Source organism: Cariama cristata, unplaced genomic scaffold, assembly GCF_000690535.1.
Source record: "Cariama cristata isolate BGI_N322 unplaced genomic scaffold, ASM69053v1 Scaffold21534, whole genome shotgun sequence".
Lineage (NCBI taxonomy): Eukaryota > Metazoa > Chordata > Aves > Cariamiformes > Cariamidae > Cariama > Cariama cristata.
In genome coordinates, this window is record NW_009613749.1 from 1 (window position 1) to 16,519 (window position 16,519).

A 16,519-nucleotide genomic window follows, 5' to 3' on the forward strand; every position below is an offset into this window, starting at 1 on the left:
TATTCATATATATTAAAAAAAACCCACTAACAAAATAATGCATTTGTTCCACATTTTAAAGAGGATGCTGACACATGCTGGGAGCTAAGTGCGGTAACTAAAGACTGGAAACAGTAGAACAACAAAATCCTGCAAGTTTTCAAAGGACAACGCAGTTGCACTATTTAAACTAATCAAGATTTACCTCATGCCAAGAGTTCCCAAGATAGTTGCCATCTGTATGAGCGACTGTAATAAGTGTCTTAATGGTATCTATGTTCTTCTGTTTCATTTCTGTAATACTGGAACTGGCGGTCAACAAGGAAAAACGAGCAAGGGCCTGTACATAAGCATCTCGTTCAAGCTACAGGACAGAGAAACAAGCATTGTAATCAAGTCCCTGAAGAGCTAGAGAAAGTTACTTGTCCAGCATGCCTACGCAATTTTCCTTCTATGTATAGTTGGCACTATTAGAGCACTTTCCAGCTGAAGGAGAGTAGCATGCCAGTGAGCAACAAAAGGAAAGCAGAGTGGAAGAAAAGCTTGATGATATCAAGGTCTTAAAACAAACTAAAATAAGATGGTAATATTTTATTTTACCGTTTCAAGAAAGTAGATGAGACACTTCATTTTCTACGTACGTGTTGTCTGCAATTCTTCATTTGCCTCCCAGAGCCTACAGTGCCCTTAGCAAGCCCCATGCTAATTCTTATACAAACCTGCATTCCAAAGATACAGGCTATTCTAATTGCACAGCGTATTCCTTCCAAACAAAGGGATGCAACTTCTGTGTCATCACAGTTCTGCAAGCCAACACTGTAAGCTGCCAACAATGGAGTCCATACAAGCTAAAGAAAGGAAAAAACTAAGTTCAGAAGTATTAGGATTTTAGCCCAAAACATTAGGTAACTGAAACCAAATTTATCCAAAGCGTCCACCTGTTGCATTAACTAACTCTTCAAAGTAATCTTCCACTTTTTTCCATGCTTAAAACTCTTAGCAATGAAGATACAAGGAGAACATCACACTCACTTTGAACATGGGTCTGACATGATCCAGATGAGTGGCACTAGTAAAAGGAGCCTTTGCATGGCTTACTGCCTCCATAAGGGCTTTAGCTGTTTTAGCCATTTGTTCCATCTCCAAATTGTACAACAACCTCCGCTGCTTCTCATTAGCTACACCTAAGGGGAACACCACACAGTTGCATTGGTTTCTTTTTTCACATGTTCCATGGCTTTGTGTTGAGCGTTGCAAAATGTTACATAAAGGTATTGCAAATGAAATCTAAAGATAAAAATCTTCCAGAATATTAGAATTGAGGAGGCTGTCATAGCTTGCAAGCAAGGAACTCCAGCACTAAAACCCAGACCAAAAATTAAGACTTTATTCTATATAAAATAACTAATTCAGCCCTTTATTATAAGCCACATGTTATGACCTAATCATTAGAAGCCAGAGAGGCTCTATTACATCACTCTGACCGTAAAAATGGATGGCAAATCCTTCATCTTCTTAGGCTGACATCCTCAAAACAAAACCAGCCCTCACCAACTTGATAAATAACTTAATGTTTCTTTATCCTTACACTAAAGGTTGCAACTTCAATTTTCAAGCAAATTAATTTCATTCCCTTATTTTGATCTAGGAAACCTGCAAACAGCATGGAAAACACTGAAAAACCCACTATGCTGAAGATTCAGAATTTGCTAATTTGAATTAATACCTGCTATTCTGAGCAAAAGCAGAGTACAGCTAGAGATACTGGTTTCTACTGTACACTACACACAGAAGTCCTCATTTGGTCTAGATGAGGATAGGTGACTATAGATCATGACAAACTCTCTGATCTCTCTTTTTCAAACATTATCACAAGGACTGTGGCACTTGCCAGCCTCTGAACTATGACATGCTACTGACAGGCAGACAAAAAAAACAACCCAGAACAAAAACCAATCTGTTGTCTAGCACATAAAAACAAGAAGTTAACTTGCAAAGTAAGCACTGCCTTCAGTTATTCTACCATTTTTCCCCCTCACATTTCCATTAAAACAAACAAACCAACCCCACCAAACCTAGCTTTCAGTGCCTCTCTGCCATGGTGTCAGATGCACTTACACAGCTACGTTTCCATCACAGAAGTAGCAGTATTAAGTAATAACTGAGCCAGTTTCATTCCAGATATCTATATTAGCCATTCTAAATGTAATTTATGTATTGCACAAAGATGTTTTCAAAAAGGGATCTGAACTCCACTATGCCATCGTGAAAGTTACTGCAATAGTTCAAGAGCACTGTGGTCTTTCCAGTTTCTAGTTCCTTCTTACTTGGTTTACTACACTTGGTTGTAATTGCGTATTCTTTTGTCTCTTTCATTGCAATTTTCTTTCCTTCTATTTCTTCATAGATTGTGGATAAATACTCTACTGGCAGGTCTTTACTGTCATTGATTCCTCGATTCATTTTAATGTATTGCTCCTTTGTCATTTTATTTTTTACCTGTAAAAAAAGAATGGAAGTTGGATATCAGATTTTGAGTGCAAGTTCCATGGAAATTTGAGCTTCTACAAGTTTGTTTTTTTAATTTCTACCTGTGGACTGTGCAAGTCTGTAGTCAGCATTATAATAGAGTATGCCAAAACATAGGCAGTGTCAGCACTAGCAAATAGTGTTTGCCTAAGGGAAGAAAGAAAACAAAACAGGGTTTTAGAGCCCTAATTCCTCAATCCATTAGCTCTATTTCTACATGCAAGAAAAATACCTAGAAGAGCTAAGCTCTTTGGCTGAATGCAAACAGAGCCTAAAATTAGTCTTCAGAAACACATGAAGCCCCAAGTGTCTTAAAAAGCAAATAAAAAGGTTAAAAATATAAAAGCATCTTCACAATGTTGAAAGGTAGTGATGACTGGAATTTTGAAGTACATTCCCAAAAAATTATACATTACCCTTCTTCGGGTAATCCTACAAAAAGCTAAAGAACAGCTTATTTTTCACTCCCAAGCTTTCATTAAGAATTATACAAACCACCCAGTGATGTACCAACTGGACTAAGGAATGGGAACCAATTAAGCCTGAACACATAGCTAAACTTCAGTGCTAGTTTATTGCATTAGAAACAATAGCAACACTGCCTACTTGATGTCAACTAACATATATATATTTTGTTCAGCATCTAATGGGCAAGCAAAAACACGTGTAATATCTTATTAGCTATTTATGCCATATATTTTTAATTTTAGCAATTGCTACTGTTTATTACTGTTGTTTACATTTGACTGATCTACGTTTGTTTAAAAACAGAACAGCTAATACAGGGACAATTTAACATACTTAGGGCTTCCCTCTTCCAGTAATTCCTTGTAGCAAGTATTGGGGATTTAATGAAATGCCAGCATCAGTTTACTTTCTATCCAAAGTTTCCATTTTGCCTAGTGGTTGCAGAGGTTCAGCACCAATATTAGCAACAAGATATTCTCCTCACACAAGCCTTTGGACGTTCCTGAGCTGGTATGAGTGCGAGTTGCCCCTTGCCCCTAAGGGTCACAAAAAAATACAGCCATTCTTCAGGCACTTATCCAATACAAAGGTTTTGAATTACCGTTGGTTGCATTCAATATATCTAGCAGCAAACTTCTCCATTAATCTATCGATCTTCTGGGCTTCACCTGGCAGACGAAAACCTTCCAGAAATATACGTAGAGCAGAGACAAAGTCTTTTCCACAGAAATCAAGCTGGTCTACATAGGCATACATCACTTCCTTGTTAAACTTGTTGCTTTCCCCAAGAAATTCCCCTACTTGAGTCTAAAAACACAAGAGACAGTTATTACTGTGTAATCCAACTGCCAGCTTTGCAAGAAAGTTTATAGCACAAGAATTGCACAGCTGTCAGTTTTGTAAGACTGATATACTTCACTGAGCGGGCAGAGCAACCGTTAGAGAGATGACAAGAAACCAACGTCATTAGAAATGCCTTTAGTCTGCATATTCTTGCTGTCCTCACTTCCCAAGGGAAGATCTGCATTACTGTAGAGCCAAGGAAAGCTGAACTGCACCCAATTTCACAGGCAGTAGAGAATGCTTTGCCACTGCGGTACATGATACTCCTTTGATGATACTGCTAATGCAGATGTAGCAAAAAATGCATGTTGCCTATTTATGGGGAATCCCTTCAGCACTTTATTGTAAACACAGCTACTTTACTCAAAAGCCTGGGACAGCAAGTAAATAGAAAGTAGCATTGGTATTAAATACCTTCATTAGTACTCTTACGCTTTCAATTATCTATTAATGAAACATGAACTAAAGAGAGCGTGCATACACACATCATCATAAGACAGGGGAGAAGATGATAGGGACAAGAGTATTAATTATCTTATGTTGCATGTAGTCTTACAGAACAGAGGCGTTCTTCTTGGTGCAAAAATTGTGCAATGTCCTCTGCTGTACTGCCAAGCATTCCTTGCTCCTGTAGGTATTGTATTCCTCTCTTTGGTTTTTTATTAAACCTATTCAGACAAAAACATAGGGAAATTGAGACATGCAATTGAAAAATATCACAGACTATAAAATTTTAGTTTTACAGAGCCCTTATAAATCAAAGATTCTGTGCTGTAGCTCTATGTCTTTTTTTCTAGTTAGAAAAAACAGAAATCAAAGAATGTGCAACAAATGTATTAACCATACACACCCTACGCTACATCTCATAAGGTATATTCAGTTGCTGATAAGCTTGAAAGTCATTGCTTGAAAACCCACTTAAAAACTGACCCTTTTGAAATATTAAAAATTAGAGACTTTCCATGAAATGTTAAAAATGTTGCTGTTCAAGACCTTTTTATAGCATTTACAGACATAAAGATCTTCAAATTAATGGAAAAGTAGTAAAACATAGCTGGACAATGACTTATTTCCCCAAACTCTATTTCAATAAAAGACAACAAACAGCGTAAGAGCTATAAGATAACATTAAGCCTGCCTGCTCAAATCAATTTCTCTCTAGGTATACCTACACTTTCCTCTCTTGTGAGGCTGACCCAGCACAAAGGAAAGTTGTGAAACCACCCTTCACTCCACCCAAGATTTTACTGAGTTCCTTAAGACTACAATAGCCTCCAGCATTAGCTTTTGACAACAGCACGCAAGAGTCTTCAGCTTTAAGATCAATTTGTAAGCATCCCCATGCATTTGACTGTGTAAGACGGTAAGAAAGTATGGTTGTACACATAGGTTTTTTTACTAGTGAACTTTTATCTTCCTGTCATACTGGACTTACAGTTCTATCCCATGTTCAATTATTTCCTTTTGTTGCTTGATGACTTCAAATTGCTCAGGATCATCTGGGACAGCAGTCTGGGTACCAACACTTCCAACTCCTGAGGATACAGTGGAGTCCAAAGAACTGACACTACTCCGTCTCCCTCCACTCTCAAGGCATTTACCTTCAGCCATTTCCTGTTCAGATGGTTTATATGAACCTATTTATAAACAGGGCGAGACTTAAGTTACTCTGTTCAGTCAAAAGCTTTTAGGTCTAGAACTTTTTAGTAGAAATTTATGAGTCAATATTCTTATTTTACTATGTATATTTCTTGGCAGTCTACACTACATGAGGATGCTGTATTGACGCAATTCTAAAATAATCCAACAAAAGGCAGAAGAGAAACAGCAGCTATGGAGAAATTCTGGCACTTCAACTTAGTAACTGCAAGATTTGTCATGTGTCTTGTTCTACATAAGCCAGCTTTTATAGTGTAGACAATGGCCTGACTAAAGCTCTTAAATAGAACCTGGTTATTTGAACCAGACACTTGGGAAGTCAGTTACTGCAACAGCATTAACAATTGTTTGTAAAATACTTCAGTTGTATAAACAAATCATTATGTAAAAACCTAGCATCTACATCTCCGAATAGTTTCTAAACACTGAATAAACACAAGGACAAAGTTATGGAGAGACTAATTTGTTTAATAAGGAAATAATCTTACCTAAGCTAGCCTGATGATTAGGGTTCACATAAAGGTCTTTGCTCCATTCTACCATACATTTTAAAATAGAAACCAAACATTCAAGTCCTTTTTTCCTCAGGCTTAGTTCCTAAAAAGAAAAAAAAAAAAACCAAAACCAAACAACCACCAACAAAACAACACAAAAACACACACACACACAAAACCAAAAAAACCCACCAAAACCAAAAAACCCAAACCAATGTATATCCACAAGTTCTAGAAGGCCTTACATCACACACCACTGAAATCTTAGAAAGTTTGTCAGTTAGGTGGAAATCTATTGGTTATAGAAAGTTTCTGCCCCTTGACTACTTAGGTTGGATACATCCAGGCCAAAAGCAACCATAACCAGACTGACACCAGAACACATTCCAGTGGCTTTAAGCAGATGGTCTATTGATAGTAACTGATGAGTACAACCAAGGGGCAATATAGACCTTAAACAAAATCCTAAATGCCTCCCCTTTGTCACATGAATGATTATGACCATCCACTAGGTCTCCATAGTGTCAGATCTCTCCACAAGCAAGACAAGCATTTCACTACCTTTGCTGTACAGTAAACAGTTCTATTCAAAATCTGAAACAAAGGTGTCCTGGTTTTTACTTCCATTCAAGCAAGCATTGAATCAATTCTAATTGAAGATGTGAGGTGCACTCAGTTCTGAGACCAACCCTGGCACTAAGTTCTCTTCAATCCTGAAAGCTATTTAGGCTGGAGGAAAGCACCTACAGTGCTGTAGGACAAGGCCAACATTCTTGCTGAAAGCAGTCTATACACCACCCTCCCTCTAAGGGCTAGGAAAGTGTAATTTTAAAAATAAAACTCTTGTGGTGGAGATATAGCACAAAAAGTTTGTGCCAAGCAAACACAGGTGAAGGTACTGCTTGTTCATAAGCCCCGGAAGGGAAGTTATTCAGGTAAGGGAGAGGAAGGCTCATTCAATTCTCTCCCATGGCAGTCCAACAAAAGGGCCCAGAACAAGCCTAGTCTCACAATGCAAGTATGCAGCAAAATCATCAAGTAAATTATTCATGCTGCTTCAGCATTCAATTGCAAATTAGCTAATTTTAAAAAGTAAGTAACATCAGTAGGTTACAGACAACATAAACCACTGGAAGTATCAATAACGATGCAGAGACAGCACCATTTATGAAAAAAATAGTATCTTATCTTCAAAGCTGTTTTTCTTACCTGTAAAGGTGTCATTCCCAACTCATGCCCACTTCGTCCCTGTGCGATTTTGGACAAATCATTTACAAGGCGTTCGAATATATTAGCAGCGTTTAAATCGCAGTCATAGTTAACATAAATATCCACTACACACTGGGCATCTTGAAAACAAAAGAAAGTGTGAGTATTAGGATTCAGTGTAATGCCATTTTTAAAAGGAATCAGCTGGATGGAGTAGGCAGTGGGATGTATCCAGACATTTAACTCAAGTAGCAGTATGGGATCAAATTCAATTTTTCGCACTTAAATATTATATGTGGCATTTGCCTTCAAAATAATTTTCACGTGCTGCCAGAGGAACTGACTGCTTTTTACAACAATGGAAATACCTGCACAAATTCTAGTTAAAGTCTGAATCACCATCCATTTGTGTTCAAAGGAGCTTGAAGAAGTCTCTAGAATATTCAGGAAGATCTCTTTGAAGAACACCTGCAAAATAAATGAGGTAAAGGACTTGATGTTCTGAAACTTATTAGAGCCATGTCAAATGCACAAATTCATTTCTATTCAATAATTTCTCTTGAAGAGTATAATCTCATGCATATTAGGATTTGAATACAATAGTAATATACTAGTTCAGCAAGCAAACAAAACTAAGACATTGACTTCTAAGTTTCAGTTGCCTTTTATCATTGCAGTATTTTTCTTTGAGAACAAGAGCATCATACAAATTACAGAGAAAAAGTCTCTCACCTCAATCTGCATTTTTAAATGGGTCTTAAAATTCGAAAGCAGCGTGAGGAAGATGGCAAGAGAGAGCTCAAATACATCAGGAACAGAAGAGACTCCATTTTTAGATAATGCTACACAAAGATATTGCTTGATTGCATTGATGAACATTTCGTGTGTCCTGAAAACTGGACCAGCATTCTGCAGTACTGAGAGAAGAAGCTGGAGAGACACTACCTTAGAACGCAATTCATGAGATCTAGAAAAAAATTCAACGTTAAATAAATTTTTATTGTATTTCTGAATACATATTTGTATTCAACATGAGCACTACAGCATTTCTTCCATGTCAAGAAGAAGTGACTGCTATTTTGATTCTTTTCAACGTTGGGGGCAGGAGGGGTAGAAATCAGCCTGCAAGTGATTTTGGACAACATCTACCATCTTAATTTGGAGATCTTCCAGGAGCATTAACATCTTAGACTAGGATAATAGATCCAACTCAGTGCTACTAAGAAGTGTTCCCTCACTCCCGCATCAAAAGCTTCACAAATACTATATAGACAAGGCCACTTCAGCTGATAAGATTAATAAGCCCATTACACAAAAAAAACCCTCAAGTATTGAATTTTTAATAATTTGAAGCAAGTTTCAATCCTAGATTCATCAAGCTAACTAAATCAAGGCCCTGACAGGTGAATTCTGAATACCTGCTTTACTACACATCAGCTACTTAACTGTCTCCAAAAGCTACCTGAGAAGGACAGTACAATAAATACAGTCTCATTACTTGGGATCTGGTGGTCCATCACCAAGTGGTTTCATGGAGAGCTTGCACAACGACCTGAACACAAGGAAGGCATCCTTTTGTAGAACATGGGAAAATCTGGCAGTAGCCTGATGTCCAGATACGTCTGTTTCCTTGAAAGCAAGAAACACAACATCAGATCCTCAGTGAGACAAAGGAACAGAGCAATCTGGAAGATTCCACAGCTCCTCTGAGAATTACCTACAAATTTTTTAAAAATGGTATATTTGGTAAAGTTTAAACTAAAATTAAACAGGACTACAGGTGACCTGGATCTTTTCACACATGTTGACTGACTTTTCCCCTCTGCCCCCACCCTGTATTCAACTAACATAACCAGTTTTAGAACAGTTGTTTTCAATATCTGCTTAAATTGCAGTTGCTGCTTCCTTTTCGAACTTGAGCAGGATACATACATTAAAACTTCTGTCCTTTCCCTCCCCAAATCCCACTGTATTAGTTGGCATGATAAAAACGCTTCTCCTTTCCTAAATATACATTAGCATCCAGTGAAGTTATTTACCAGATTATCAGTGGAGGAAACAGACTGCCCATCATCTGGAATCCCATTTGTTTGTACATTTTCACTATTAGAGCCAGGAAGAACAATATCTGCCATCTCTAATGCAGGTAAAGCCTCAGCTCTGTCTGTTACCTGCTTTTCTTCAGCCACTAAAGGGGAAAAAGGAAAACTGATTAAAATCACCCATTGAGCTTTTTTACTTCATGACTTTGTGAAGCTCTACAACGAAGTGGGACAGAAGCAGCACTTGTAAACTAGAAAGTTTCTCAGCTACCAGCAAAAGCATACTGTGAGACAATAAAAACCTGTTCTTACTGCCTTAGTAGGTGTTCTTGACAAGATACTTCGTAACAAAAGATAACTTCCATGCTTTTATAATCACAGGAATAAAAGTCTGGCAATACACATGCATCTATTTTACTTTAGAAGACTTTGCTACCTTTCACAGCTGACTTGACCACATCTTCCAAGATGCATTTAACCATTTCCTTTCCTCCATCAGTTGTTTCCTCTAATGAAACACACAAAGAGATAATTCTGAATTTAGTACTTTTGCTTAGAAGATTAAAAGGAAAAACATGAAAGAGGCAGAAGGATTAAAAATTATAGATATTCTTTAGTAGCTCTCCTCTAAAGCCATTTCCAAGAAGTCATACAAAAACACTCTTTGATGTTATTTCCATTGTTTAAATCAAAGCACTGATAGTTTTAATGCAGTGATTTTGTCATTTGCATTTATCAACTGTTATAAACTCTTAGTTTTGGAATATCCTACATTCCTAATTTAGATACAGTATATGCTTATGATAAGGTCTTCATAATACACATTATTTTTACCACAGGACTTCAATTACCTCAAAGTGATTTTGTCACTTCCCACATACTGTGACTATTCTCTTCATTTCCTTCCCCTTTATCAATCTAATCAAGTCAAATTCCATTATAATGGCTTATCTATACGGAATATGTAGTTTTACTAGACTTCTAGGGAAACTGTGATCCTTTCTTCAATGGTTATATTGTTATAGACATGAGCTAAGGATGGCCTGTATATTCTGAAAGACTACTGAGAAACACCAAGTGTGATTTGAGCCAACAACCCCAGTCACTTCTCCCCAAAATAGCCTAAAAGAGCACTTTCCAATAGTAACTGAAAGCAAAAGACCCAACCTATTCTTGTTCACCTGATGCTGAAAGAGGCAGATCCCGCTCCAACTTCATGTCTCCATTCTCTACCTTCTCAGGCTCACCATTCGTTAATTCCACACTTACAGGAATGGCAGGTTTCCCTTCCTGATAGCTGTGCTTTAACTGACCAATCTTTGGAGACCTGGACACCGCTTGAATTGCAGGAGACTGGGATTTTTGCTGATTAATTTTTTCTATTTCTCTGGATTCTTGTATCTTGAAAAAAACAATATGAAAAAGTTAATATAAGGCAAAAAACAGAAGGACAAACAGATGTCTATGATGACTGATGCTCCTTTGTGAATTCACGTGTTAACAAGAAAGAAACAATGAAAATATAATCAGTTGGCCAGTCAAATTAAAAATATGTACTTCAATCTTATTTTAAAAGCATCCCATCACTTGTTTATACAAAGCCATTTGGCAGAAACTACGGTGTGAAACCTTGTTATCAGCAGTAAGTTTCATATTTTATTTTTAATCAGGCAGTATGCTTCACTGCAGGATTTGACAGGGTTTTTTAAAATTACAAATCCATAGATGTCCAACTACAATGACAGACTCAAAAATAGTAACAAAAAAAGTTTTCTATTCATTTGTCAAGCCTAAACATTCGAGATGAGCAAAAGTAATAGTTACATACAGCTTGATTTTCCATCCGTGTAAAAATGACATTTAACATCTGCGTAAGGGTAGCTTTGGCAGTTGTCTGATTAATAAGATTTTTACTGGCCAGATAGATGTTGTAACAGGTTCTAACAGTCTGAAGAATTGTTCCTTCATGAATTTCTATATACGGAGATGTTACTGCAGTGAGGAGAGCCTGAAAAAGTCCGTAACACGGTAAAAATTAAATCTAAGCAAGCAGGCAGCAATACACTTCATGCAGGTCTTCCATAATTATCAGTAAGTTTCTTATGAAACACATATATCTAAGACTTTATAAGGAACTTCTAGCTCTCTGAAATGACATTTCAAATCGAAGAAAGTTTAACAGAACTTCCACGTATCTCTGTTCTCTCCTGAGCTGTTAACGTGTTCTATCACAACTAGTTTTCCAGTAAGTTTGATATTCCACCTCTAAATAAAATAGTTATCATTATATTCTATAGCTTCATTTCTGTGAAAGGGCCAATTGGTCTACACTACCATCGAATTAGATTACTAGAAGGTTCACCAACTTCTAACCTCAGCTATGTTAGCCCAAGTAGATTTCAGAACGAGAACAAACACACCACTGGTACTACTACTGTGCCTTGTTGAGAACATACACTGCAGATCTTTCTGGAAAAATGGACATGAGAGCAGACAGGCTAGAGCAGCAGCCCATGATACTGCATCAGTTACAGTGCATTCAGTTGGGGGCCTAGAAGATGAACATCAAGCTGTTTGCAAGATGAAATATCCAGGCCATGGCTCATCCCAGAAAGACAGACAAACATTTATAAAGTATTTCCTTACGTTCTGCTTCAGCAAGAGGAAATACATTTCACATACTAATTCTGACCTGGTGACAGCCTCCCTGAATTCAATGACACATCTATCAACGTAAGCAATGGAGAAACTGGGCCCTAAGTAGTGCTTTGCATTAATTTTTTTTCAGCTACAAAACCAAAGACAGAGAAAGCAAATTAATATTGCACCAAATAAAATACCTTAATTATCTGCAGTTGTACTCCTTCATCTGTTTGAGGACCCTGAAAGCAATTGCAAATGGTTTCAACTATTCGGTCAATCAGTCGTTTGCCAGGAGCTCCACTGTCTGGAGCATTGCCAGTGATATGTCCATATGCAATGAGTTTCTAGGTAGAAAGAATGCAGATTAGACCACCATATACTGTTAAGTAAAATACAGTTAAGTACAGCATAAAAAGGGGGCTTTAGACAGCATACCTTACTTAACCAGTTTTAATACAAAAATTTAACACCATCAATAGTCTGGCTACCAAATACTTCGACTCTTCACACTTCTAGACAAAACAGACTTAGTAAGTGATACACAAGCTTCTTCCACGCAGACCATTTCTTCCTATCATAACCAGATAAAAGTTTTTATCATCAATCTTTGTACCTATTCACAACAGAGAGGTTCTGCCCAAATAGTTAGCTGAGATTAAGTTGCATTTGTTTTTTCTGTAAGAATCTAAGGAGGGACAAGGTAGAAAGATTCCAGAGTCTGACCTCCCATCACATCAGCACTACAAGAAACACCATGGTAAATATTCCTTTTAGAGCACCACAGATGAAACATCTTTATGAATAACGTAAGCATGCATGAGCTTCAATAAAGGTCTGCTTCACTATAAAACACCACACACATTTCTGACTTTGACAAGATACACTTTCAACCAAGTCTGATGATAACCTATTTTGCATGGTTTATACGTCTAAGTAGCCCTAGTGGGTATCCGCACAGCTTATGTACTCAGGACAGCATTACTTCTTCGCTCTGAGAATACCAACAGCACACAGGTTTTTTGTAACTGTATACGTCTCCATTTCACTCTGTCCAAGTATAAAAAGACCACTTACCTGTAAACAATCCAGTGAAGTACTGACAATGCGTGGAGACTTTGACTGGCAGGCCAGTTCAAATGGAAGGAAGTATTTATCTGCTTCAATGAAGTTTGCTTTTGGTGGAGTAGCAGTGCCTTCCCTAGGTCAGATAAGAAGAGTTGTTCATTTTTCTAAACATGTATATCACAGCAAACTGCATTTCCTCCTTCTCTAAATTTAAAGCTGAATGGTACACAGTAGCATACAAATGTAACACAAGTTTCTGTCACGCATACTTTCTTAAAGGAAGTTCATTTTTCTTAAAAAAAAAAAATCCACACAAACCCCACTTTATTTATATTGCATTCGATCTTTTTCGTATGTTCTTCAACTTAACCCTTCCCTCGCTACACTCCAACACTGTCCCACTACCTGAAATACTGAGGAACTCCTACATAACATAAATGATAGATTTATCAAAGTTATTCTGAATTAACCAGGTCCCATATGAAGGATACTAAGCAAACAGAAATACATTTGGGGGCTCATTTTAAATCATAGCACAGTGCTGGACAAATGTTTTAAATTTTGGATTTAAGTAGTATTTAAATTGGTATTCCTGATCTAGGTAGTTAAGAGCATATACTATCAAACAGAGAATACCTTCTGCTCTTTATGATTTCCTAGCAGGCTATATTAAGCCCAGTAAAAGGAAGTGAAAAACTAGCACCTTTTAGAAGTTTTGCAATTTTTTCATAGTGAAATTCAGAGACAGTTATGGCTTGAGTACTCATAGCCACAAAAATTGTGTAATCGGAGTACACAGGCCATGTTTTTGGCAGAAAGGTGTGTAACTGGGTATTCACAAACTCACTGCCGTAATGTATACACACTCTTACATTTCCACTATCAAATTATTTCACTTGCTGTTTTCATGCATAGTTTACAGCAATTAATAATTTACCTTTGCTTTTCCAGCTCAGTTTTTATTTCATCTGGAAGAAAGAAAAAAATTCCAAGCATTTAACACCCAACATAAGTTATCATTATCAATAACACAAATAAGGAAAGTGTAATATAGCAAAGCTGTTTCAAACCAGAAGTCTTACACTTCAGTATTTGCTTCCAGAGCTTCTGGCCATAATAAAGTCAGGATGAAGCTCATGCTGACAGTAACTACCTTTCTATATTAGATGGATGGTTCAAGTTTGCTTGTACTGAAAACTATGTATTAAAATGGAGGAAATAAATGCCTGCCTGCAATTAGATGCATCCTACGTTAACAGACAGTCAACTGTGTCTCAGTGGAAGCAAACCAGTTCCTGTGCAAAAAATGGCATAGTTTGTGTTAGCACAAGGACACGAGCAATGTCTTTCCATAGCTCGTCAGAACACCAGACAGCAGTGCCAATACAAACACATGGAGCTGCAGCAAACGCTTCCTTACCCCCAACCGGGTAAGGTCTACTGCACTGCTTAATTCCAGGCTGCCCTAAGCTTAAATCAAAAAAAACCCAACATTGATTCTATTGATCCATAGAGAACCCTTTAGAGAAGACTGTCACAATGAAGCAAGACTATCTCCTCTTTGCCCCAGCATTCTCAAAATATGCTAGCCAAGATGCTACTAAACTAAGAAACACAAACTTATTTTAGACATCTGTCATTTACACCCAGAGACTTCTCAAACACACCACTAGATTCCTAAGTGAAGGCATGGTTTAAGAGATATTTTTTTTTTTTTTTTGAAACCCATTAACAAGCTAACTAAACAAATTCTGTTGTTTACAAAGCTCAAAGATATGTATGTGGAGGTGCCTAGGCAATCAAAGAAGGTCACATAACCAGGCTGGCTGCACGGCATGTCATTAAAAACAACCCTAACAGGGCAAGAATAATGGTTTATATGAGAGACCCAGACGCACAATTAGCATTAGACCAATATGAACTGCTGTGATACATACTGTCTGTGTTCAACTTTATATTTTTCAGGATAGGAATTATTTCAGTAGATTTACCAAGAACCATGTGTACCTAGAGCTCTGTGTAAATGCTTATTAAGCAACTGTTTTTATAGAATCCACTGGCTGTCAGTTGAAAACAAGTTTTCTTGAAAACAGTTTTCTAAAGCACAGCAGAACAGCTTCTCTGTTTAAAAGCCTCCATTTCTCCCAATCCCTCCTGAGGCTTACTGGCACTAAGAGTACAGGATACAACCGTTACACCTACTGATGAAGCAAGACACTGAATGAAGGAATCTATTCAAATGCTGCTTACTCAACATTAACACTGTGCATGTCAAAGGAGAGAGTGGACAGAGGCGGGGGGAAAAAAACCCCAACCCAAAAAACACCACTGGGAACTGGTTTTATTCTTTTTCTTCCACGCCTCTTGTGTTTATGCCCTATTTGAACCTATGTTACTTCTCATTTCTACAAAGTCATGAAGATATTTTGCAGTCCAAAACTGCACAGTGTTAGTCCAGTGAAAGGTATATTACTGGGAAAGGAAGAAAAAAAGATTAAAATTAGAACAATTAAAACAATTAGAATACCAATATTTCCTACATAAGAATGACAGCAATTTTCAGTAGTGATTTACTTAAGTTCTCAAGAGTTTAACATATTCAAAACAATAAAGACCTCAAGTAAAAGAAAACAAGAGCATCATTCCCATAGTTAAGTTTATTCTTCTGTCTCACCAAACAAAAAATTTAAAGCGTAAGTAATTAACAGAAACACTACTGCAGTAACACTACAGCAGAAATTGTAGAAATAGCTGCAGTTTAATTTTTATCAAGTAGTTGTAGAATACACCAGTTCCTCCCTATTTAGAAAAAAGATGCACCATAGACTTCCCCAGTACCAAGAGCAGACGTCATTTACACACAACCTATGCCTGTGTTGACTGGTTTATAAATGGTACGATACCTCAAGACTCCATTAAAAAGACCATTGCATAAATAAGATGGCATAGCAAATGAATTTAGTAAAAGGCAGCAGGGGATTATTTGAAGTATGACACGGAGAAAAGAAAAAAAGAAGACAACAGCTGACAGAATTACCAGTTTCGTAAAGTTAATTTTACATTTCTCTCAAACTGAATTAATTTTACCCACAGTTAACTAGCATTTTTTATTACGATTAAAACACTGCAGCTTCTTTCATCCATAACAGTTTGCGTAGATAATGAAGTTTGGCCTGAATTCCTCAGGCTGCAAGTAATGTTCTTCCCACATTTCCTAGCATATTTACTACGGCACAGAGCTTGATAATTAAGCTAACATTTTTGAAACTGAACTCATAGCCTTATATAAAGCATAAGCTTAATTAAACTTAAGTATATGTAAAGAAAACTGATTTTTTCACTTGCGTAAAAAAGAGCTTAGCCTAAACAGAATAAAGTTGGGGGTGGGGGGTGTCACATGTAAATAAAAGAAACCACATTCATGTTGGCAACTTACAATGATTCAACAACACTCACCAAACACAACAGAGATCTGTTAGTACAATAATCAAGGCCCTGACTGGGCAGGACAGTTGGGCAACAGAAGGTTATCTATTCATGCTGACCTCTGCTTTAGTCCAGTCCAAGCAAGATTAGCAAAAATGTGTC

General features: G+C 37.2%; 1 protein-coding gene across 1 annotated transcript; it reads right to left on the reverse strand.

The window, feature by feature from the left end:
• Positions 1–184: 184 nt before the first annotated feature.
• On the reverse strand, positions 185–14,031 carry LOC104155029 (brefeldin A-inhibited guanine nucleotide-exchange protein 2-like; the record flags this gene model as incomplete). The annotated part of the gene is made up of 20 exons (XM_009699150.1): positions 13,869–14,031; positions 12,941–13,064; positions 12,064–12,210; positions 11,052–11,231; positions 10,405–10,624; positions 9,660–9,731; positions 9,221–9,369; positions 8,680–8,810; positions 7,914–8,148; positions 7,550–7,649; positions 7,182–7,321; positions 5,967–6,075; positions 5,255–5,456; positions 4,376–4,487; positions 3,578–3,783; positions 2,571–2,655; positions 2,307–2,478; positions 1,012–1,163; positions 699–827; positions 185–343 (listed from the first exon to the last, which is right to left on the reverse strand). Coding segments are annotated over exons 1-20 (2,883 nt in total), but the record flags the coding sequence as incomplete, so codon positions are not given.
• Positions 14,032–16,519: the final 2,488 nt, after the last annotated feature.